This window comes from Pinus tabuliformis, chromosome 9, assembly GCF_031772625.1.
Source record: "Pinus tabuliformis cultivar Carrire ecotype Pingquan chromosome 9, CPIR1, whole genome shotgun sequence".
NCBI classification, from domain to species: domain Eukaryota; kingdom Viridiplantae; phylum Streptophyta; class Pinopsida; order Pinales; family Pinaceae; genus Pinus; species Pinus tabuliformis.
Genome location: NC_142307.1, coordinates 1,187,127,362 through 1,187,154,028, shown reverse-complemented (window position 1 = coordinate 1,187,154,028; position 26,667 = coordinate 1,187,127,362). Strand labels below are relative to the sequence as shown.

Here is a 26,667-nt window from a genome sequence, read left to right as displayed (position 1 = left end):
TAATTCCCTTTAGTATTTTACTCAGATTTTCTTGTTGTTTGGATTGCCAGTTGGGCATATGTAGATGTACTTAGATTTCACTGCTGCATAATAAAATAAACCCTCACTACTGCACTGGGTTTCCCAAGTTGGATTTTTTTGGGGACATTGGTCCAAAAATAATTGTGTATATTTATGTGTGTGCTAGCATTTCTTCCAGCGTTTATTCTTTCACAATTTTATTTGTGTAGGTTGCAATGCGAGTTATTCAATATTTGCTATAGGAAACAACAAATGAATTGTAAATCAAAATTAACAATTAGGTGAATAATTTCCAGTTGCTACAATAGGATTTGGGATTCTGAATTTTCACATGGTATCAAAGCACGGATGATCAACCGGAGAGTTCAATAGTGAAGAAATTAAGAGTGGCGTTGTTCAATGTGGGCAGCAAATCGAAACCCCAGAGGGCAGCGCAGCCAATTTGCCAAGAGGCCGAATTTCTTGAGGAGATTCGATTTTTCTGAGTGTGGGGCAGAAAAATTCGATCTCTCCAAATCGAGTGATTCCTTAGGCAGAGGGAGCAGCCCAGTATTTTCGCACAGCAGATCTCTAGTTGGACGCAATAGTTTTGCAGCAGTTTGCTAAAGCAGAGCTTGTGTTGGGTGGAAGGAAGAAGAGCACGCACTGAGGGAAAATTTTCCTCAGGGAACTTCTAATCCCAAGAAGTTCGATTTCCCTTGCAGATCAGTAGTCATTGCGAGCAGAGTTTCTCACTCAAGAAGGGAATGTGAATAGCATAGCAACAGCTAGGCAGAAGGGAAGAGGAGATTTTCAACATTTGTTGAGATGGCCATTGCTGGACTTCGAGATCATGACAGGTTGGACGAAGCTTCCAACTATGTCATCTGGAAGGCAAGGATGTCCTTTATTCTGGATGAATATGGCAGGCCATATATTGATGCACTGGTAGCAGTGCCCCAAGATGCAAATCAACTGAAGGAGTACAGAAAGGAGATGGCAAGAGCAAAGAGATTGATCCTAGATGGTGTCTGGGATCATGTTGTATCACACATAGTGGCCAAGGGAATGGCCAAAGAGATGTGGGATACACTTTCCATGTTGTACCAAGGAGCTTCTGAGCAGCAGAAGATGTACTTAGAGGAGAAGCTGAGGCTCATCCGAATGCAAAAGAGGGAAGGCATAGACCCCTTCCTCACCAGGATTCAGGAAGTCTAGGACCAGTTGTCAATTGTTGGGGCAGCGCCTCAACCCATAGAGCTATAGTGCGATTGACACTAAACAGTGCCTCCAAGGAGTGGTAGGTATTCGTCCAAAGTGTTTTGGGCAGAGATACCTTGCCAAGGTGCGACAGGATGTGGGTCGATGTGCAGCAAGAGGAGTTGAGGCGAGTTCTTCAAAAGAGCTCCATCAGTGGCAGCGGCAACAGATCGAAGCAGGGTAAGGAAGAGGAGAATGTGCCCCCCGCATCAAAGGGTCCCAGTGAGGGATAGGGGGGCAGCGAAAGAAGGAAGACTTGTCGAAGGTCAAGTGCTTCAAATGTGGTTAGCTCGGTCACTACAGTACCCAATGTCCCCTCAAGAAGAAGGACAAGGAGGAGAAGCAGGGCCAGCAAGAAGCATCAGCTGAGATCAATAGGCTTTCCTCCAGGTTGGAGGAAAACTTCGCCATGTTTGTTGACAAACCTCCAAGAGTGAGGTGGGGAGATTTGGTGTTGTAGCCCCAGAATGCTACAGATGGGCAGGATCCTTGAGGAGGTCCACCTCTTGGATCAGTACCTTGCTACAAGGGCCCAGAGTATTTAGTAGCAGGATGGATCAGTGGCAATAGATGTAGTCAGAGGTCAAGTGACAGTTGCAGTCAGATGTTGGAGAGCACAGTGCAGAGTTGGCAGTAGTGTAGTTGGCACAGTGCGGAGTCAACCGCAGCGCATAGTCTTCAGTGGACAGAGTAGAGCTAGTAGCAGTCAGGATTCGGGAGACAGATGCATCATGTTGATCATAGTTGATTCAGTACTTAGGATGTTTTTCAGTTGCAGATGTTGTAGTTGCAACAGCGACAGATGAGGAGGGAGTTGCAATGTAGATGCAGTGTTGACAGCAATTCAACAGAGTCATTAGCAACACAAATGCAGCTTATATCAGAGTTGTGTAGTGGTTGGTGGGCAGCAGCATGACAGGAGTTGATGCAGAGACGAGGTGCTGCGACAGGATGTGCAGTAGAGCACTAGAACACATTCCTCGCTAAGAGGGAGTGTTAGTTTTTGTAGCATCGGATGTGTTTGAGCCTTGAAAAATTGTGGAGAGGCTAGAATACATAAGATCTCCAAAACCTACAAATCATTTCTGGAAATTCCGCCTAGAAATAACTTAATTAGATTATTAGCTAGTTTTTAAATATTTCCTAAGTCTAAACTTAGGGAATATGGTTAATTAATCAGAATTAATTAAGTCAAGATGTGAATGATCTAGAAACTCACACGAATCGACTTCAAGTTAATCCTAGCCATCGATTAAGATTTAATCTTGGTCATTAGAGTCCCAACAAAGGATTATATGAAGAAGTCAATGGGCACTCGGAGAATACACTTAAGCAATTCGATTTCATGAGCAAATCAATTTCGAGAGTAGCAGCAGTCAGTTGAGGGAGGGAGAGCTAGTGAGATCAAAACAATGAGTGAGGGGCAGAGATAGTGATCCAGAGGAAAGATCTTCCAGATCTGGAGAGGCAGCAACAAGTGAGCCAAATTATCCCAGAGAAGCAGCACTGAGGGGCAGCGTAGTTGCTTCAGTCAAGCAATTCAATTTGGAGAGAAGCAAAATCGTTCTCAGTTCCAAAGGCCGAGAAGGGGTCCCAGGGGGCGGAGAGACGATTTTTTCAGCATCCAGAGGTAGAACAACTTCATCAGAGCCCAGTCCGAACCAAGTCGTTCATCCAGCTACGTAGAGCAACGCAAAGGCTGACGCAGAGCTCCAAGGAGCAAAGTTTTGATTGGGAAAGTCGAGCCAAAGATTGTTTGTTGGAGAAGGGTAATTCCTTTCAGTATTTTACTCAGATTTTCTTGCTATTTGGATTTCCAGTTGGGCATCCATAGATATACTCAGATTTCACTGCTACATAATAAAATAAACCCTCATTGTTGCACCAGTTTTCCTAAGTTGGGTTTTTCTGGGGACATTGGTCCAAAAATAACTGTGTAAATTTATGTGTGTGTGCTAGTGTTTCTTCCAGCGTTTATTCTTCCGCAGTTTTTTTGTGTAAATTGCAGTGTGAGTTATTTAGTATTTGATGTAGGAAACAGTAAATAAATTAACCAAAAGTAACAATTAAGTGAATAATTTCCAATTGTTGCAAAAGGATTTGGGATTTCAAATTTTTCCAATGTTAAAGTCTTGAAGTAAAATCCTTTTACTTAAATTTTTAACATTAACACTAATTGACTCTGGATGTTTGAGAATGGTTCTGGCCTCATTGGATATCATATGGAGAAATTAGAATTTTAGATCCCACTCAAAATCTAGCAGACTAACAGTGTTTAAGATTTCAAGATTGGGGGGATTGCAACATTTCCATTGGATTTTGTCATGTACGAGGGTATGGAACTAGCAAATAATCAAGAGTACCAAGTTGTCTATATAACTTGATATTGGTGGCATTGAATGTTGAACTCCTACGTAATGACCCTAGTAAAAATGTACCCATCAATCAAACAAAATCTTGACTTGGCATGTTAAGCTTTTTCTATCGTATTTAAATGCTTAAAGGGTGATATTGACAATGAAGATCCCAATATAGGCAATGACTGTGATGATATGTAGGTATTTGTTGTAGCATGAATTTTTTTGGACATTAGAGGCCATCTAGAGCATGTTTGTTGATGTAATTTTTCCTCGGAGATGTATTGCACTCGGTGTTATTTTGGTTATATGCACCCTTACATGCTATATAAATGAGAACTTTTGCATATTTGTGTATAAATGGTTTGGATTCATATGGATGCACTTGAATTTATATGTTTTTCTTTAACATTTGAATATTTCATGTACCTTTTGGTTGATCGTTTTTTTACTAATTTCGGTCCGAGCTCTTATCAATTCCCAGTTTGCGGGGGGGGGGGGGGGGGGGTCTACAAGTTTGATCAATGGTTCAATTCTAATAGCATTACTACAAACCTTAGTTTGACATACCCATATCCAATGGACTTTTGTTGTAGGATGCTTAGGGAGCAAATTTCTTTTAAGATCCTCGCATTACTAGATCCCTAAAGCCCTAACACAAAAGTCTCCCTTGTGTTGGATTGTGTCCTCTGTTAGGATATTCCGACACATAGGAAATAGTTAAGTATAACTTGGTCTAGTATAGAGTTAGGTAAAGTGTGTTTCTTTACTATGTACATTTTGTAATTTACAATCCGACGGTCATGATATGTAGTGATCCGACGGTTCATTCTCTCCTCGGTATTACTGACACTTGATCCATGGCTTAACACCCGATTGGTCCATGATCTCTATTTAAAGAGCATGGAGGGTCATTTGTAGGTTAACCGTTCATGAGAGAAGCTTATGTAAATTTTGATTATTTTATTAATAAATTGCCTGAAGTGGCCGCATTGGCTCAAGCCGTGGACTGTTTCCCTCTTTGAGGGTTTTAACCACGTCAAAAGTATTGGTGTATTGATCTGTGATCTGTTTGTGAGCAGTGTCCTTTGGTGTTCTGTCTGAGGAACTTACCCTGTAAATTCCTACATGGTATCAGAGCTATTTGAGGGCCACATCCGTTGGTGATCCAAATCTGAAGCCAGTAAAACTGCATCCCACCACCGTTTCCTAGATCTACTGTTTCTGACTGCTTTCGGGCCGAGAGGACTGCTCTGTTGTGTTGGGAGCATCTGTTCCAGTGAGGAACCCCTTTCGTTTCACGCGAAAAGGTTTCCGATAGCCCTAGCTGCGTCATTTTTAAGATCTGGAGGTATACAGTGTTTATTTGCAGTTTACAGTTATTTTCTCTCTGTTAAGATAGTCTTTGGCAAAATCACATAACCAATCTTTTGTCGACGCGTTTCGAACCAACCAGTGTGGTTCATCGTCAGGACAAGTTGAAGAACCAATCCGGCTTAGCTAGATTAAATAGAGTGTGCAGAGACTCCAACAGCTATAATGCTAACGGCTAATTTGACCTAATGAACCTGGTCAAACTACTAAAATAGTTAATTACTATTTCTAGAAATAGTTAAAATAGGTAAATAAAGGAATTCATTCGTTAATTTAAAAATAAATAGATTTAATATTATTTCAATTAATAGAATCTATAGTATAATACTAATATTTTAATTAGAATGGTCATTATATAATATATATTAAATGATTTATTATTATTTATTATTTAAATAATAATAATAAATTAATTTAAAAATAGATATATTATTAATATTATTTCAAATAATAAGAGAACCTATAGTATAATATTAATATTTTAATTATAATGGTCATTATATAATATATATTAAATGATTTATTATTATTCAATTATATTATTAAATAATTATTATTTAATAATATATCTATTTAATAATAAATAGATCTATAATTAATTGAATTCATTTGTTAGTTTAAAGATAAATAGATATATTATTAATATTATTTCAAATATTAAGAGAATCTATAGTATGATATTAATATTTTAATTATAATGATCATTATATAATATATATTAAATGATTTATTAATATTCAATTATTATTTAAATACAAGTGAATGGTAATAAATCACTACTTTTTTTATAATTTAGTTACATTAGGTAATTATGTAATAATTACTTAATGGTCCATTGGTAAGTTAGATTTTCATTAAAAATATATCATATCCTTTAAACCTAAGGTCAAGTTTCCATTAATAATCAATATTTATTCAATATTTATTTATTCAAAAAATATTAAAGTCAACTAAGTCATAAGGTAACTATTATTATTATTCATAGGGATTAAAAAAGGGGGGGGTCTTTATAGACATTAGTAAAAGGGAAATCCAATTTTTAATAGAAATAATTATCAAAGTATAATTAATAAATTTATGAAAAATAATAATAAATGCCCAATAGTATCATAAACAGGTTAAGGTTAATACACTAATAAGCCCGAGACTGAATCCTAACTTATAAAAGACTCAAACACTCCAAAATAATCAGACAAATCTGCCAAAAGAAAATTAAAGGAAGGGGAAGATAGAAACCCTAAGACCAAACAAAAAAGGGGGGGAAAGAGGAGGCTAGGAAGATAAGGCTGGGACCCAGCAACTGCTGATCTTCCAGCCATCATCCCTATTAAGATTGTTTGGCCTTTTCTCAATCTCCAGGGCCTCTCTAAATTTTCGATGGTGAAACTGCGCAACTTTGGCAATGACTTGAGCCTCCTCTATACATACATGATGCATAGTCTTCCCCGCATGCTCAGCCAGGGCCGAGGACTTGGTCCTACCATGTCTTAAATCCGCCGAATGCTCGCTAATCCGCTGATTGATAGAGCGACCAGTCTCACCAATATAAGGGGTCCCACAGGAACATGGAATGACATAGACGCCCTTCATGTCCTTAGGGTCAATCGGGTCTTTCACAAACCTGAGGGAGCCACGGATAGTATTGAGAGGTCTGAAAGTTGCGGGAACATTATACTTCTTCAGAATCCTCGCAATCCTGTCCGTGGTTCCTTCGATGTAAGGAAGATTCACACCCATGATATGATCACTAGGAACCCTTCGGATTGAAGGCTCCTTCTTGGCCTTGAGGAAGGCTTTTTGACCGAGGTGCCTCTTGTAACCATTCTTCTCAAAGACTTCTAGGAGGTGAGCCTTCTCCGACTCCAGGCTCTCCTCATCAGAAATTCTAACAGCACGGGTGGCAAGCGTGCTAAGAACCCCTATCTTCTGAGCGGGGAAATGATGCGAAGATGCGAAATAAACCGGAACCTTTATTTCGGTTTCGGTTTATTTAGCCTTTTTTATTACCAGATCTATACCTTTCATTTCTGCGTATGCTCTTTGCCTCGCAACTCTGTGCAATCTGGGCAAATCAGAAACAGAAAGGAAGGATTTTTCTCATGCGTATGCTCTTTTCTGTTGCGCCTTAGTGTGATCTCGGAAAATCAGAAACATTGAGGAAAATATTTAGTTTCCGGCTAAAGCTAACTTCGAGCCGTAAGGTTCGTTTTTTTTGTATATCCGTGTTGGGTTTTGTGTTTTTTTGTTTTGTAGGGAAAAAGAGCCTTCTCAAAGCAAGCACGCAACCCAAAGCTTCAACCCCCCCTCTCTCTCTCTCAAACTTTTTGTATAGCTCACTTGGTTCAAAGCTAATTTATGAGAGTAGAGGTCTTGAGTTCAAGTCTCTTTTTTGTTGGAAAGGGGGCGTTTTTTTCATTTCCGCACATTCCCGCACTTCGTCGGCATCTTCATCAATTTTTTTTCAAAAAGCCATAACTTCTTCATCCGGAAGCCGTTTTCAAAACCGTTTTTTTTTAAACAGCCTAATTTTTCGAGATCTTTCCATTGGAACACTTAGTTTCAGCATCTATAGCTTCAGTTTCTGTTAAAATGGAAAGTCCATGCCAAGTTATTCTTGACAGCACCAACTACTTCCAATGGTGGTCCTACATTGTGGATTTACTTAGAAGTAAAGGTCTCTAGTCTCTACAGAACAGCCACAGGCCAAGAAACCAAACCGAAAGATGAAGATAAGGCAGCTAAATGGGAAAATAGGCAAGACCAAGCACGTGGGTTGATAGGGATGTCTATTTCTCCAGATCTTAGATTCCATATTGCAGAACTTGATGCTCCTGATGAAGCAATGAAACAGATTACTAAAGTCTTTGGAATTAAAAATGAACTTAGAGCCCATCAACTTGAAAATGAGTTGCTTACATTGGACCCCAATAATTTTTCTTGCATTGAAGATTTTTTGTCCAAGTTCAAGACCCTTAGACTTCTCTTAGAAGGTGTTAAGGTTAAGAAAGAAGATAGTAACCTTATCTATTCCATTCTTACTAAGTTGGGACCAGCCTACTCTGTGTTTGTTTCCACCTTCCATTCTACAAGAGAAGCCTTCATTTCTCAAGGACAAGACTACAAGTCCCCTTCCTTTGATTCTTTTTGTGATTCTTGAATAAGAGAACAAGAAAAACTCTTACACCTTGGTCTTCTTAATCTTGGAAACTCTTCTAAAAAAGTGTTAGCCGAACAGCAGCAACCAAATCCAAAGAATCCTAAGAAGTTGTATCCTAAAAAGAATGGTCCTAAACCAAACAAGGGTCCTAAGCAATTTCAGCCTCAAAATGAAAAATCATTTCAACAAAATGATAAGACAAATAAAAACGAAGGGAAGAAGACTGATAGACATTGCAACTTTTGTAATTGAGATGGCCACTTAGAATCCAAATGCTTTAAGAAGATGGAAGCCTTGGAAGCAGCAATGAAGAAGCATAACATCCATTTGGAGCACTCTTCAACTTCAACTTCATCTTCAGGAATGGCACTTTCTGCATGTGGTTGTCAAGCATCTCGGTCTGGCTATGCACTAAATGTATCTTCTTCTTCTCATTCTCATGAGTGGCTCATTGATTCTGGAGCTTCTTATCACATGGCCAAAAAAAAAGCCATGTTTTCTTCTTTAAATGATTGTAACACCAAAAATATATATGTTGGTGATGATAGATCTCTTAGTGTTGTAGGGACTGGAACTGTTCATATAGACAATGGTCAGTTTAATGATGTATTATGTGTTCCAACCTTATCCTGCAACCTTCTATCTGTATATCAGATAACCCATTCAGGTGAAGGTAAAATCGTCGAATTTTCACCTCACGATGTTGTAATTAAGGACCTAAGAGATCCTAGACAGATTTTAGCTACTGGCATTGCTGATGATTCTACAAGGTTGTATAAGTTTCACAACTTTGGGTCATCAAATCTTCCCTCAATATTTGTTGCTCATGATGATGAAGTGAGCAAACTTTGGCATGAGCGATTTGGTCACTTAAACTATCGCTCTCTTCAGAATCTATGTAAAGAAAATATGTTGACAGGTCTTCCAATGGTATCTTGCAGAGATGGTGTTTGTTCCGGATGTGTACTCGGAAAACATCATCGGGACAGTTTTGAAAAACGTGCCTCTTGGCACACCTCAGCCCCTTTACAGCTTGTGCATAGTGATTTATGTGGTCCACTTCCAGTTGTTTCCTTCTCTGGCTACAAGTATTTCTTAACTTTCATTGATGATTTCTCCAAACGCACTTGGGTATACTTCTTAAAACTCAAGAGTGAAGAATAACTTGCACGAAGCGCCCCCCCCCCCCCCACGGTTCCAAGCCCCGAAGCGCGTCCCGTACGGAAGCGCCTAGGAAGCTTGGCCGGAAGCGGCGCTTCCGAATTCGGAAGCGGCGCTTCGGCTTTTTTAGCCGCTTCCTGGAAATTTGGAAGCGTTGTACGGAAGCGCCGCTTCCGAAGCGCGCTTCGTACGGCGCTTCGGGCGTCGGAAGCGTGGCGCTTCGGAGGAGGAAGCGTACGCTTCCAGAAAAGCTTCTGGAAAAGCGTTTAGAAAATCGTTTTTTTTTTTTCAAATTTTTTTTTTACTTTAGGTGAGTTTGCTTGTTGGGGGTGGGTCCACCTTGGGTTAGGGTGACGAATGAAGGCAAAAAAAAATATAAATATAGCAGATGCTCCCTCATGGTAATGTTAAATTCTTAAAGTAAAAGTGACATTCTCCTTTATTTTTCATTTTCATCCTTTTACTTAAATTTTTAACATTACCATGAAATGACTCAGGATGTTTGAGAGTGGTTCCAGCCTCATTGGACTTCATATGGAGAAAATAGAATTTCATATCCTATTCAAAATTCAGCAAACTTAACAGTTTTCAGGAATTCAGGATCAATGGGATTGTGGCATTTCATTAGATTATATCAAGTATGAAGGTATGCGATTAGCATTTAATCAAGAGCACCAAGCCCTATATGTACCCTAGTGTTGGTGGTGTTAATTGTGGAACTCCTTTGTCACGCGGCACGCCCTTAGCAAAAAAATTACCTTTCAATCAAGTCAAAATTATTGATCAAACATGTTAAGCTTTTTCTACCATATTTTAAGTCTTGAATTAGGTAGTTTGATCAAAATTGGGCAATGTTGACTAATATCCCTAGACAATCGAAGTAGAGGCAAAGGCTAGACAAGAGGAGAAGAATCTAGATTCTAGATCATTAATGTACAATGAATGTTATATCTATCTTGATTTATGCAAAAATATGCATGTTTTCATGTCTTCTACAATTAATTTGGTATTTGGGATGTTTGTTTTGAGTATAAATGCAAAAAAATAAAAATATATATATATATATAGCAGACGCTTCCGCGGACGCTTCGCTTCCTAGATTTTTGGAAAATGACGCTTCGGCGTCCCCGCTTCCAAAAAAACGCTTCCGCTTCGTGCAACATTGATTTAACATGTTCTTGGCCTTTAAGGCCTTTGTTGAAAAACGATCTTGACATCAAATTCTTAAGCTAAGATCTGATAATGGCGGAGAATATGTTAAAAACAACTTCATCAACTTTTGCACTGAGCATGGAATTCAAATGCAACATACTGTTCCATATACTCCACAACAAAATGGTGTAGCTGAAAGGAAGAATCACACCTTAAAGGAAATGGCTAATTGTATGCTTCAACCTAAAGGACTTAGTCTTAATTATTGGGCAGAAGCATTTAACTGTGCAAATTACATAATAAATCGCACTCCTACTAAGGTTTTAAAGAATATCACTCCAGAAGAAGCATGGAGCTCAATTAAACCAGATGTAAGTCACTTTTGTGTTTTTGGAAGTGAAGCATGGGCCCATATTCCAGATGAGAAACATAAAGCTTTAGAACCTAAGAGTGAAAAATGTATTTTTGTTGGATATTCTGAAGATGTCAAAGGATATAGACTTATTCCACTTAAGTCCAAAAATGTTATCATTAGAAGAGATGTAAAGTTTGCTGAAAATATATCGGCCTACGAGCCTAGTTCGGCGGATGTGCCACCTCTCCCTATCTCTTCTACTTTTGAAAATATTTCTTCTTCAGATGATGAAAGCGAGGATGAAAATCCTCCCCCACCTTCTCAGGATCCTCCTTCAGCTCCTCAGCTTCCAAAATGGGTCCGTGCTACTCGGGATGCAGCAGGTGATCTTGCCGGTGATCCTACAGATCAGCGACGTACACGTTCTCAGTTTGATAGAGCCTCTTCTTTACTGGCTCAAGCTTCAGTGAATTATGATCCTGACACCTTTGCAAAAGCTTCGGGCCATCCAGATTAGGAAGCAGCTATGAATGAAGAATATCATTCATTATTGGCAAATGATACATGGGATCTTGTTCCTCTACCAAAGGGACGAAAACTTGTTAGATGCAAATGGGTTTACAGAACCAAGTATGGACCAGATGGGAAAGTTGACAAACATAAAGCTCGTCTTGTTGCTAAGGGTTTTTCACAAGTTGAAGGCATTAACTATACTGAAACCTTCTCCCATGTTGCCAAAATGAACTCTATCCGCCTTGTTCTTTCCCTTGCTGCCTCTTTCAAATGGGAAGTCCATCAGATGGATGTTAAATCTGCCTTCTTGCATGGGGACTTGCATGAAGAAATCTATATGGAACAACCTATTGGATTTATACAAACAGACTCCAGCCTTGTATGTCGGCTTAAGAAATCCCTTTATGGTCTCAAGCAAGCTCCTCGAGCTTGGTATGCCAAAATGGATAACTTTCTTTTAGAAAATGGCTTTTCTAGGTGTCATTCTGACAAATACTGTCTACACCAAGAAAGTGGGCAAGTCTCTTATCATTCTTGTTCTTTATGTTGATGATCTTATCTTGACTGGTAGTGATCCCAACCCTATAAACCATGTGAAGACTAGCCTTAAAAGGAAGTTTGAAATGACAGACTTAGGACACTTACATTATTTTCTTGGTCTTCAAGTCTTGCAATCCAAGGAAGGTATTTCCCTTTCCCAGTCCAATTATGCCTGTGATATTCTACGCCATTTTCACATGGAAGACTGTAAGCCAGCCCCTTCTCCCTTTCAGTCTGGAGTCAAACTTTCAGTCACTTGTACTTCTCCTGAAGTTGATGCTACCTTATAGCGTCAACTTGTAGGAAAACTTTTGTATCTAACCCATACTCGTCTTGAACTTTCCTTTGTTGTTGGCCTTGTTGCTCGGTTTATGCAAAGCCCACGTGAAAGTCATTGGAAAGCAGCTAAAAGAATACTTCGTTATGTTTGAGGTACAGTTCAGTTTGGGATTCATTACAGTGCCGAAGCATCTCCTCTACTGGTTGGTTTCACTGATTCCGATTGCGCTGATGACCCTAATGATCGGAAGTCTACTGCAGGTTATGTGTTCACTCTTGGTTCAGGACCTATTACATGGGCTTGCAAGAAACAAGGTGCCATTTCTCTTTCTTCAGCAGAAGCAGAGTATCGTGGTGCCGTAGAAGCTAGTAAGGAAGCCTTGTGGCTTCGTCAAATCCTGTCAGAGTTTGGCTTTCAGCAGCAGCATCCGACTACACTTTGGTGTGATAATAAAAGTGCCATTCAACTATGCAAAGATCCAGTTCAACATCAGCGCAGCAAACACATTGAACTGCAAATGCACTTCATCAGAAAGCTCATCTACGACCATGTTCTTGAAGTGCAATATTGTTCAACAGATGATCAAGTTGCAGACATCTTTACAAAGGCTCTCACAGAGGCGAAGTTCACTAAACTTCGATTTATGGTTGGAGTTCAGGAAGTTGTCACTAAGGGGGGATAGGCTCTAGTGCCTCCTTCCTTCTCCTATTGTGTCATATTTGTAAATCCTTCAATCCTATCCCAAAATGTTCTTAAGGGGGGATGTTAGGATATTCCAACACATAGGAAATAGTTAAGTATAACTTGGTCTAGTATAGAGTTAGGTAAAGTGTGTTTCTTTACTATGTACATTTTGTAACTTACAATCCGACAGTCACGATATGTAGTGATCCGACGGTTCATTCTCTCCTCGGTATTACCGACACTTGATCCGTGGCTTAACACCCGATTGGTCCATGATCTCTATTTAAAGAGCATGGACGGTCATTTGTAGGTTAACCGTTCATGAGAGAAGCTTATGTAAATTTTGATTCTTTTATTAATAAATTGCCTGAAGTGGCCACGTTGGCTCAGGCCGTGGACTGTTTCCCTCTTTGAGGGTTTTAACCACGTCAAAAGTACTGGTGTATTGATCTGTGATCTGTTTGTGAGCGGTGTCCTTTGGTGTTATGTCTGAGGAACCTACCCTGTAAATTCCTACATCCTCAATAAAGAGAGGGGAGTAGTTGCTAAGGTGAGACTATAAAGCAGATAAAAAGGTTTGTCTTCCATTCAAAAAAGGAAATGTCAGAATTGCAGCAAAAAAGATGGAGAAGCAAATACAAGGTCGATGGCTCCATTGATAAGGCAAGGTCGGTAGCAAAATGGTATGCACCCTAGGAATTTGTGGATTTCTAGAAAAACTTTTCCCTGAAAACAAAAATCATAACAATCAAGCTGGTGTTGGCTCTAGCTACAAAATTTGATTGGAGCATCAACGAGATGGATGTAAAATACTAAAAATTACATTTCAAAATGGAGATTTCGAGGAAGTCTATATCACTCAACCGGGAAGGGTTTGTGTAGGAAGGTAATGAGCAATTGGTTTCCAAATTAATAAAAGCATTCTATGGCTTGAAGTAAGCACCAAGGGGGTAGTACCTAATAATAGATGGGCATCTAAGTGTTAGCAGTTTTCAGAGGAGTAAATTAAACGAATCGGTAAGTGCATCACCATTGTAAAATACTAAAATTACATTCCAGAATGGAGATTTCAAGGAGGAAGTCTATATCACTCAACTGGGAAGGGTTTGAGTAAGAAGATAATGAGCAATTGGTTTCCAAATTAATAAAAGCATTATATGGTTTGAAGTAAGCACCTAATAATAGATGAGCATCTAAGAATAAGCAATTTTCAAAGGAGTAAATTAAACAAATTGGTAAGTGCATCACCATTTTTGCAGTTTAAGTAGATGATCTCATAATAGCAAGAAGCAGTGCAGGTGTAATTGCTAAAGTGAAGCAAGAATTGGAAGCAGATTTTGAGAAGACAGATTTGGGGCTTCTACACCATTGTCTAGGTTTGGAGGTATGGCAGAAGAGAGAAAGCATCTTTATCTCTCATGCAAAGTATGCTTAAGAAATTTATGATCACTGATTGCAAACCATCAAAAACACCATTGGAGACAGGATTAAAGTTATCTGCAAAGAGCAATGTTATCAGAACCAAACAGGCCATTGTTGACCCAAAAAACCTGAACCAGACAGGATCTAGAAAAAGAGGAACCATAAAACCAGATCCCCAAAAAAAAAACATAAAATATTCAAATTTTTAAAAATAAAAACTTATATATTCACGTGCATCCATATGAATACAGACCATTATAAACAATATGGAAAGTTACTTCATGTATATAGCAAGGGTACATATAACCAAAATAGCACTTATTCTATTCTATCTCTGAACCAAAAAACATCAATAAAGAGGCTCTAAATGGCCTCTATAACCCAAAAAAATTATGCCACAACAAAAAACTACATATCATCAAAATAAATTGCCAAATTTGGATCCCCATAATCAGTATCACCCTCTAAGAATTAAAATAAAATAGAGAAATGCCTAACCAATGATTTTGCTTGAGAGAAGGGTGCATTTTTACTGGGTCATAACAGAGGAGTTCAACAATCAATGCCACCAACATCAAAGTACATAGAGGGCTTGGTGGTCTTGATGTCATATCCCCAAATAAATAATTTTTGCCAGGGCGAAATTCCAATTTTTCAATTTTGATAAATTATTAATGTTTGACTTAGGAGAAAATAATTGGAGGCATAAATAAATTTTGGAAGAAGAAAGAAGGGCCAACATAGGAAAAATAAGAAAATTAGAAGGTTAGTGGGTTAGTGGGTGTTGGGAGCCACCCAAGAAGAAATTCGAACTCCTTGGATGAATTCGCACCACATGGGGAAAGGGAGAGGAAAGGGGTTCAAACAAGTGGGCCCACAAGCGTGAGAGGAAGAAGCATCTATTTATAGAAGGAGCAAACTCATTTTTGGGGTTCATTACTTGTGCAATTTACACTTGAAAGTTTGCTTGAGCTGTTTAGCCAAGTTAACTAGTGTTGTTCAGCACAGGGGTTTCCAAGGAGAAATTCCCAACTCACTTTCGGTGAACCTAGAGTGTCACCCTAAGGGAGATTTTCTGAGTTGATCCGAAAGAAGAATCATAGTTGTTGGAAGCTTATCTTTCACAGGTTCAGCCTCTATGAGTTTCTGGTGGGATGCAGAAGCTAAACTTCGTGGTGCTTGGGTGAGGAGATTCTCAGGAAACTTCCCTTCAGAAATTTATAGGAAATTACCTTGAGGGAGGACGATATTTTGGAGGGATTTCCAGGGCCGAAGATACATGCTTCTATGTGGGACAAAATTTATTTCCTAGGGTCTGCACAGTCTTTTTCTGGGCTCAGTTGAAGCAGTGTGATCATTTGGAGCTGGTGGGATTTGAGGGCTAGAGTCACTCTTCTCTTCCATGTGAAGTATTGCAGAGATTTTCCAGCTATTTAGAGGGGTTTGGAGCAGGGATTCAGTAGAGAATTCTGAACTGGGTGTTGGGCCAACAATTGGAGGAGAACGCACAAATTTTAGGTAATTCCAATAGGTCGGAATTAGCCCAAAACGTTTTTCGGTTTTGCTGATCTGGTGTCAAAGAGCTTGCCTCTGATTTTGCAGAATTTTTGGAGGGGTTTTGAGGCCCCAAATCACAAGTTGCCTCCGGCAACAATTGCAGAAATTTCTGGGTAGAACGCACAGTCAAAGTAAGCCATTTTGTGAGAACTTCACTGATTTTCACCTGGGTATTTGCTTTCTTGTTGTAGCAAGCCCAGGTGCACACTTTCCACTTCATTTGTACTCAGATTTTCCATGGAGATTTAATAAAATGGCTCAGATTCCTCATTTCAGCCCAATGGAGTTTTGATCTATAATTGCATATCTGTGTTTCAGATTTTGCATGCTATATTTTATTGTAGCTAGTTCATGTTTTGGTATTTCATTGTAAATTTTCGAGTAAGAACATTACAGTGGTATCAGAGCATGTTCGTAGCCAGCTGTGGGCTCAAGAGCAGGTGATGACAGGGTCATTTGGTGGAGCAGTGTATCGTCATAGAGGCAGATGCAGAGGTAGAGGAAGGGGCCGTGGTAGAGGTGACGAGCCCTAGCACTTTTCAGACACAAAGTTGCAAAATACCAGAGATGTCATGGGAGACCATAGTGGTGATGAGCAGCCCAAATAGGGTGGGTGTGACCCACTATTGGAGGAGTTGGTAAGGTCAAACCAGCAAATGATGGGGATGATGAGACAAATGATGGAGCTTTAGCTGCAGAACAAGCATGGGGGAGCCAATGAGGGGGAAGGAGGCTTGTTACGCACCACCTGTGTGTGATATCCATAGGAGAAAAATTTCTCCTAGATAGTCCTCAGCCGGCAGCCCCTTGCAGCCACTAGATAGCTCGATGTGCCACCATCTCCACCACCTGAGATAGCCATCATGCTCCCTCGCCCATCTGCTATAATCATATGTTTGAAGGTGGGCCTTCCAACCCCGAAGGTATAGCCTTTCATTATGTAGTTGGGTATTTTGGCTTACTTATCATGGACACTTTTAGGCATGGATTAGTGGGGAGATTCAGCAAAAAGAATGGGCTTGGTTTGATAATTAATCAATATCAAAAAATATATGAAACTCATTTATCTCATGAGAGAGACAATCACCCATACTACCAATGTGTTACTATGTAATTAAAGACTAACTAGCACTTTACATATTTAAATCTTATTCATTAATGTGACGAATGGCTTCCTTACATTAAGACCTAAATCACATAATGACACCCTATAAATACAATCATTTGTCCATTAGACTATGCTTATTCTATTGGCATTTTGTATGTGTAAAGTCCAGTTTTTTTCTTTTTCAAATTGTTTCCTATTATGTTCCAATTGACCTAATGGATGTTAAAAAAATCATTTCACTCTGTTCGTTCAAGGAACTGTAAGTCATACTATAAGGAAAACACTCTACTATTCTATTGGCCAGCTAAAAGTCTAAGTTGTTGACTATGATTTTTGCAACTCTTATAGGTATTGACAGATCTATTGTTTTGTGCTGTAATAGAAAACTAAGCCATGGACCCTATAATATTATCCCAGTCTCTATCAATTAAGTGCAAGACATATATAGCATATTCCTCAACATAGATATATAGCAGATCAAGCAACTAGTGGGTTCACCAAACTTGATATTACTGTCTATGTATTACAACAGATAAAGCCACAGTCAAAACAATGGTCCTTGTATCTTTCAACAAACTGCTTCCATGCTGTTGTACACTAAAATCAGTTTGCATCAATCTTAACACTGGATCTATCAACCTATCAAGGTGCACATCCTTTTGACAGTGCAACAAAATTGCTTGCGACTCCTGGGATTTGATCCATCTATGCACTTCCTAGATATGCAGTTAAGACAGATCTAGACTGTAGTATTAAAGTATATTATCTTTTTCTCTTAAGTTAATGTGAAAATCCAACATGATGTAAGTGTTACTCTCTCACTCACTCATGACAATCACGCCCATACTGGGCTGTAGAATGTGCCTCCCGGTATCATCATATTGCACATATACTCAACATGACTAAGCAAACAAATAAGTGACTTGGCCTTTAATCTATCATAGCAAATTTTCTTGTTTAAACAGTCTAATGATGCTAACTGATATTTACTATATAGTATAAATAGCCTAACTTTAGAATCATATGTCAGTTATTAATAAGGTAAACTACTAATCTACTTGAAAGCAAACTCATCCAAATTGAACACATGATCAAAGGAGACTATACTTACCCCATCAGACGCAGAAATAATTGAATGCAGATTTGGTATTGAGTCTGCACTCTCAATCTTCACAGTCACTTGTATATCCGAATTACAACCTTACAAACATTTACAAGTAGTACCTTGTGTATCAGTATTTTGCTTTGATTATCAGAATCTAACAAAGTTTTCAAACCGTACACCATATAATTAGAGCCACGTGATTTATTCAACCCTGGAACAAGCTACAAAGAATACTTTCACATTAAAAGGGTAAGGAATTGGTTCAGAATTTTACTTTTAAGGTAATCCTTCAATTCATGAACAACCTTAGCATCTTTAACAAATGAAACAGCATAAAAGTCTACTTCATTTTCCACACCAAATTTGATGTCCTCCCAGTCTTTGTCTGCAATAAATAGAAGGGAACAAGAATAAGACCTCATAATAGTAAGTTATCATAGATCGTAAGTGGAATATTACAACCCAGCAAGTGAATTAGCTAAAACGTCTATGCATTTTTCAAGAATGACAAACATGACATATACTCATGATTAAGGAAGTTTTCCACCAATCCGTAAGAATTGATAAGGAGCTGAATTTGAGGGGAGAAACAAGTCAATAATTGCTATGAAAGCATTAGTACAATATGAATCCCACTGGCACAATAGAATTTAGTCATGTGTACCTTAATTATCATTGAAATTGTGAGTTATTCAGAGTTAAATAAATGGTCTTAGCAATAACCTGTTATGGAAGGCAAGGTAGCACTTTTCCCACGCACATTTAAGTGGCGTCGTGATTTAAGCTCTCCCCCATCAATGACTTCACAAATTACAGAATCTGATGTTTTTGACTTCACCACCAATGACATCATTCCTCCTATAAAACCATGGCAAGAAAATGTAACCATATTAAACAATGAGAAAAATGATTATTTCCACAAAGCCAATAGAATATCGGTAACAAAATTGGCAGATACTAAAATCCATATCAAAAACTGTAGCCTTCAAAGAGTGATTAAATATGTTAACAATATGGAGCATGCCATAGTTCATAACTTCTTGGATGCAAAATGAACACTTCTCCGAGATGAAAAATGAAGAGTTCTGTGCACAGAAAGGTAGTCAAATATAGGTGCAATTATTAAATTTTCAGACAGATGATTTTTCCTTCAAAATATCACAAGATTTTCTGACAGATGATTTTTCCCTCAAAATATCACAAGATATGCAATCACTTTACTGATTTGTTTGTCCTGAGAAAAAATTTGGATAAATCTTGTCCAGAGTTCTTGGAACAACTTTTAAGACATCAAAATTCAAAAATAAAGTCCAAGAACTTATTCCCTATTTATGGTGAATGTGGAGTAAAATCACTAAAAACTGATAGGGAATGGAACAAGGAAAACACTGCAAAAGCATTTCGTTGATTTTGAATCAAAGCCTGTAGGCCATTAGAAAGGTAAAATAAACTTCAAAATGTAGTAAGTCATTGAAATATTTAGCTCAGATATAGACATTAATAAAGGCCATGATATACAACAAGGTGGAAGCTTTTGCTCTGGTGGCAGCTGAAATAAAGTGAGTCAAGAACCCCTTGATCATTTCAAAGCAAGTAAAAACAGAGATAAATAAGATAAGATAATTTTATTAATGTCAAACGAATGACTGTAAATAGGTCACTATGACTGAAGGCTCCAACCAGTACAAGTACAATGTGGGCGTGCAAATGCAACTCCTAGAAAATGCCAAAGCTAAAACTAAGATAAAACAAACTAGAGAAGGATGCAATAATAATAGGACAGCCTCATAAACATGTATATAATGGATCATGTAGAAGGCTAAGTGAACAAGTCCAGGGCTGGAGGTTGGTGATGTCAAGAATGCCCTAGTTTGATAGCCAATGGTGAAGGGGGCCACAGTGGTGCTAGCTCGTTATCAAAGTCTTTTGGATCCAACGAGGAGTCTGGCTGCATGATCGTGGGGGAAACGTAGGAGCAAGGGATACTCCTAACATCCGAGGCCAAGGAAAGAAGCTCTGTATAAGTCTTTGGCCACTCCATTGGGGCTGGGAAGGAAAATGCCTGCTGAAGATGGTTAAAACCATAGTTTTAAAACTCGGACTCGGATTCGGAACCACCGAGGGTCTACTCCGACTCGGTATCAACTCGGCCTAGTTGATTGCAATCACTCAGTTTTTGTAAAAAAATACATTAAATATTTATTTTTTTATGAAAAACCAGTGTTACTTGGGAGCAACATTTTTAGAAGCTCCCGGTTTGGGAGCGAATCCCAAAGCGTTTTTTATATAATATATATATATATATATATATATTTATTTATATTTATATTTTTTATATTTTGATAAATATATGTCAACAAAAACATGTAGAATGATGAATTAGATATAAAAAAACATAGATTGAACCATATAACAACAATCATCTAGAAGTTATAATCTTCATCAACCACGTCAACAAGTTAGTAATGTAGTAACATACAACATATTGAGTCTCATGATTCATCAATCTTAAAGTTCCAAGCTTTCAAAATTCAAAATATAACATTTATCATCATTGATCACCAAAGTTGTACTTGTAAGCTAAGTGTAACCATTACAACAAATAATATCTAACATGAAATGAAATGTTATAAAATGAAATGAAATGAAACAACTTTCAACTTTCACGAAGCATCATATTCATAATTCATTACTAATGAGTTATAATTTTAAATTGCCAACTTCAAACTTAAATTGTCATATATTGTTTAAAAAAATATCATAATAAATATGAAAGAGTCAATGGTTATAAAAACTACTAGAAACTAGAAAAGACAAGTAAATCTATTATCTATTTCTTATGCTTGGGCCTCTTGCCACCACGAGAAATGTCTAATTTTTTAGTCTTGTTGGAAAATCAGGATCTTTGTCATTAATATCACCCTCTAAGCATTAATATCCAAAGGTATCTTTGTCATTACCTCTGTATCTGTATAGGGATCTTTGTCATTAATATCACCCTCTAAGCATTAACATAAGATAGAAAAAGCATAGCATGTCAAGTCAAGATTTTGTTTGAGTGATGCATACATTTTTAGAAGGGTCAAGATAGAGGAGTTCGACAACCAATGTCACTAACATCAAGGTACATAGAAGGATTCGTACTCTTGATTAAATACGAGTTCCATACCCTAATACATGACAAAATTCAATGGAAACATTGCAATCCCCCAATCCTGAAATCCTGAAAAACTGATAAGTCTGCTAGATTTTGAATGAAATCTAAAATTCTACTTTCTCCATATGAAATCCAATGAGGTCGGAACCACTCTCAAACATCCTAATTCATTTCATGGTAATGTTACAAATTTAAGTAAAAGGATGAAAATGAAGATTAAAGAGAATGTCACTTTTACTTAAGAATTTAACATTACCATGAATCGCATATCAATAATAGGGCCATAGGCTTGATCACTAAGTTGCCCCACTCAAAACTTATTTGTTTCTTTGAAAACAAATTGCATTTGGAACATTATTGCAAAAAAGGCTAAACGCTCCCAAAAAGGCAGGGAGCGCAAATTTTTTTTAGGGAGCACGCTCCCGAGTCGCTCCTGCCCGGAGCGTTGATTGGGAGCGGGATCGGGGGGGGGGCGCTCCCCTGCAACACTGCGAAAACCATATTTTTAAAGATTTTCATTCATGTTTCCAAACTCAAAGCATTAGAATAATAGAGAGAAGACAACATATGATCGACGTAAGCTCATGAATATACTTATTATATCAAAATGGCACCCAGTGCATTGTCCAATACATGTAATATATAGAGATCAAAACAAAATGTAATATTCCTAATTAGCCATGGCTAATTGGAATATTCGATTTTGCTCAATTTTGCCTTCTATAGTTATTCATAAGTAAAAAAGTGAGGAAAGAGGGGCAATAACTCACTTTATGAATAAAGTCACTCCCTAGTAGCACAACGTTGTTACTTAAATGGGGAGCCAAGGGGGCCCAAGGACCACGTAGAGAAGGGGTCCACGCAGACACTTGGAGGGATTGCGCAGATGGAGAAGGAACACGTGGCACGAGAGAGGCTACGTTGGAGGAGGTGGGCCTTAGGGTTTTGAGAGAGGCCAATGCTATGAAGGAGAGAGGAGCCTCCTCATTTTGATCATTAGATTATGTTGCATTTGAGCTAGTCACTTCGACTTAGAGCACGCTGGCTGTTTAGCCTGTCTGCAGCACTGTTTAGTGCATCGAGTGTCTCCGTTCGGAGATCTCACCCTTAGCCCCGGGGAACTTCGAGTGCCTGCTCGGACAAGGCAGTTTCAGCGGTATTTTGTAGGAGGAGCGATTTCTGGAGTTGAGGAGGAACTGAGCATTTTGATGACTGCGCAATCTTGGGAGGGGACGATGCAATCTCTTTTGGTAGGATCTCCGGACTGGGTTTGTGTGGAGGATTTGAGCTTGGAGATTGAGCAAGGGATCAGCCCTTGCATATTGGAGGATTTTGGCAGAGTTTCGGGTAGAGCTTTGGAGGATTCTCTTCAGGGGCAGCGCAAAGCCTTAAGGGATTGCGTAGATCCCCAAGGGGGTGATTTTCGGGGGTCAGCTATTTTAGAGAGGCTTTCTGGGCTTTTCTGGGTTTATTGAGCAGAGGTTGATTCCAGGGTTTCAGCATTTTCTGAGAAGGGGAACAGCCCCAAATCCTCATTTGGTTCCAGTAGTAGCAACAGCACAGCAGTTCTCCGGCAGCTTGGACGCAGTTCAGAGAGAGGCCATTTCCTTACCATTCTGAGTGCATTTCTTCACTTGCCTTGTGCAAGTCGAGGTGCTATCTTTCTAATCACCTCTTGTACTCTTTCCATTACTCAGTATAATCAAATGGCTTAGCATTTCTCTCTGCATTTCTTGAGTATCTGCTTACATTCCATGTATACATTATTGTATGTTGCACTGTTGTTATTTCTCTTGTTAGAGTTTGCTTGTGTTTGAAGGATATCTCCGATAAGGGATATTACCAATGTTCCACCAAGGTTCCGGGACGAGGGGGCGAGGGAGCGAGGGGGCGCGGGAGCGGCCTATGCAAAAGCTCCCTACCATTTTTTAGGAAACGTGGGGGAGCGTCAGGGTCTTAAAAATTTATAAATATAAAATATAATTTATTAATTGAGTCCACTATGACAATTTGGTTTGAATTGAAAAGCTGCAAAGCATGATCATTGATATGAATATCATTTGACATTATCCAAATTTATAATATCATATAAAATAATAAATTTAAAATTCTAATTCAGCTTGGTCAAATTCTAATTTAGATTTTGGTCAGACAGAGGGAGAGCTTCAGCTTGATAAGGTAGCCACTGAATTCTGTGAAAAGGTAAATGGACAGATCAGGAACACTCTATTGGCAGTAGAAGGGGCAACTACAATGGGTTGTCCAGCTGTATTGGATCCAACAGCTAGAAAGTTTGTTATATCATATATAATATAGACAGTACACCATATGCTGAAAGAAGAGTTTTAGTTCCAAGAGAGATGAGAAGATCACATGAAAGAGTTTCTGACAGTTTACTATCAAATGACATTGACTGCAGGATGACCATCTGCAAACCAACTTGGGTGACCAACGATGGCATGGATAATTTGTCTACCTTATTAGAGCAATGCCATGCAGTTCAAACTTCAAACTAGCAGTGTATTTCAGGGGTGAAAATAATTTTCAGACCTGAGAATTCAAGCTGAGCAACTGTGGTCTGTGTAAATTTTGTAACTGTATAAATTCATATAACGACAGTTCCTGAGATTTCTTGTTGCCCATAGTATTTTTTCATGCTTGCAGTAAACGCATGTTAGTCTATAGTCCACCCAATTATTTCCCACATGACATAGGTGCTGCTTCCATAGTTTGTATGTCAAATGTCATGCAAAGTAAAAACACAAACTGAATGTCTCATATTCTTTGCCTGTCACTCCAATTATCTCCCCACTGTAATCCAGCCATCACTTGAGAAAAAAAGGAGAAGTTTTAAAAGGGAAAATTCATGTACGTGCTATATGGTCCAACAAATTTCCATGATACTGACCCTCTAAAATAACGCTTGTTGAAACCAAAAGACAGCACATTATCCCCATACAGAACATGAGTAGCTTTGTACCACTTTAGGTCTATTAAATCATAAACTATACGCAAGGCCATTTTTTTGGGAGCGTGGGGAAACGTCCCCTCAGGGAAGGGAAACGTTTCCCTGGCACGTCCCCCTGAGTTTCCTCCATTTTGGGAGCGTGGGGAAAGGTCCCCTACTCGTCCCCAAGTCCCCGGAGCGCGGGGGAGCGAGGAAACTAGACCCCTAAGGGGGGGGGCGAGTCCCCGTGGAACACTGGATATTACAGTGGTATCAGAGCATAGATCTGGCTCAGCCTGTGAAGCTAGCAGCCTATGACATCGAGGGAGAAGCCCTACATCTGTTACAGAGGTAGGAAATATAGAGATATTGAGCGTATGTTGGAGAACACCTACGGAGAGGGAGACTGTGTTCGGGTTGTAGACACAGAACAGGAGGAGCCTGTGGTGAACACAGAACAAGAGGAGCCTGTGGTGGACGCAAAGCAGGAGGATCTGATGGCAGATGAGGACGGGAAGAGATTTGCGGACATGCTCCTCAAATCAGTGCAGGATCTATCAAGGCAGATCGAGGTGATGGGGCAGAGATTCATGGCGGTGGAGGCTAGAGAGCGTGAGAACCCACGGGTTTTCCAGGTTGGTGAGGGATCGGTACATCCCACCATTTGCCAGAGCAGGGTGCCACTCAGTGTGATACTACTCAGCAGATGGCCTCACATGCCCCTACACGTTCTACCATGCCCACTTTCCTAGGAGCAGACACAGGAGCCGGAGCTCAGCAGGAGGCAGAGCCCGGTCATATGGGCGATTATTTTGCGGAGTACCAGGGCTATGGGCAGGAGTTCAGGGATGCTCTCTCATTCAGAGACTTTGTTCAGCTCCAGCGGGATATTAGACCCCACGACCATCACAAAGGATACCGGCATTATCATGATGGAGACACACACCGCACAACTATTAGATTCCACTTGCCTACGTTTGATGGCTCATCAAACAATTCGGCAAAGTCTTGGGTGGAGAAGCTGGACATCTATTTCCAGCTTAGCCAGATGTCGGAGACAGAGGCCATCAAGGTGGCGACATTACATTTGGATGGTGAGGCCTAGGACTGGTGGTTCCATGGGTTGGTTACACTCGTACACTCCGCAATGACAACATATGCCAAGTTCACCAGGAGACTGATAGAGAGGTTTGACCGGAGGGATCCGGAACAGCACTTTGTTGAGCTAACGAAGCTCAAACAGACCGAGAACCCAGAGACCTACATTGCAAACTTCTTGAGGGTTTCAGTGATGGTGCCAGATCTATCCACGGCACGAAGGATCTACATGTTTGTTGAGGGGTTAGCAGAGCCACTTCGGGGTCTAGTCAAATCCACTAGACCAGCCACACTCCAGGATGCTATTAGCAGGACCCGAGACTTACAAGATGCCTTACCCAAGACCCGGACACCTTACCCCCAGAGACAGGCTTTCCAGCCTAAGGGGAAGGATGTGAGGATTCCGCCTCCAAAGGGGAATCCAAGACGAGCACAGATTGATGATGATGCCAGGAGGGAGTTGAAGAAGAAGCGGTTGTGCTTTACCTGTCAGGAGCCGTGGGCATCGGGACATAGATGTGCTGCTGTCAAAGCACATTTTATTGAGGTCTTCTCCGAGAGCAGCGGGGAAGAGGATGAGAAGGATGATGTGGAGGTAGGAGATAGTCATGCCGCGCAGATCCTTTGCCACCTCCACCACAAGCAGCAGGTGGTGCAGCTTTTGCACCTACCAGAGGGGCCCTTGCAACATTGCGAGGAGTTCCCAAGTATTTGACGATGCGCGTACGGGGGACAGTACGTGGCCAGCGAGTATCAGTTTTGGTTGACAGTGGAGCAACCCACAACTTCATCAATGCACGTATGGTTGAGCGGAGAGGTATACAGACAGAGAGCTTCGATGGCTTTTCAGTTTTGGTCCCAGGAGATCAAACCATGGTGTGTGCTCGTTATGTTCCAGAGTTATCAGTGACAATGGGCACCTACACACTCACTGACCACTTTTTCGTGGTCGATATTACGGACACCAACATGATACTGGGCGTTCAGTGGCTTATCACTCTAGGGAAGGTCACAACAGATTGGAAGGCCCTAGAGATGGAGTGGGATGATGAGAAGATACGGGGACAGCACACATATCCGCCTCAGACTGTTTCAGCTCATCGAATGGAGGCAGTCTTCCGGAAGGGAGACATAGAGTGGGCAGTGGAGCTGCGTGCATCAGAGGCAGTGACTACAGGGCAAACGGTGCACCCAAAGATACAGTCCATCCTTGACCAGTATGCTACAGTGTTTGGGGAGATTCTGCCGGGACAGCCACCGAACCAAGGGTTTGAGCACACCATTGAGCTTGAGCAGGGCATACAGGCAGTGATTACTACCCCCTATAGGCATCCCAAGGCCTATCGGGATGAGACTGAGCAGGCCATTCAGGAGTTGTTGGCTCTTGGGCACATTCGGCCGAACACGAGTCCTTTTGCTTCTTCCGTGGTGTTGGTGAAG

At 39.9% G+C, this 26,667-nt stretch overlaps 1 protein-coding gene across 1 annotated transcript in view; it reads right to left on the bottom strand.

The window, feature by feature from the left end:
• LOC149152801 (pyruvate kinase isozyme G, chloroplastic-like) overlaps positions 1-26,667 on the bottom strand; it is a 125,616-nt gene that overhangs the window by 44,123 nt on the left and 54,826 nt on the right. The window contains exons 4-6 of the mRNA XM_089440147.1: positions 18,749-18,883; positions 18,300-18,410; positions 18,032-18,120 (exon numbers count right to left, since the gene is read on the bottom strand). Coding sequence (XP_089296273.1) covers positions 18,032-18,120; positions 18,300-18,410; positions 18,749-18,883 — 335 coding nt within the window. The remainder of the gene's footprint in view (positions 1-18,031; positions 18,121-18,299; positions 18,411-18,748; positions 18,884-26,667) is intronic.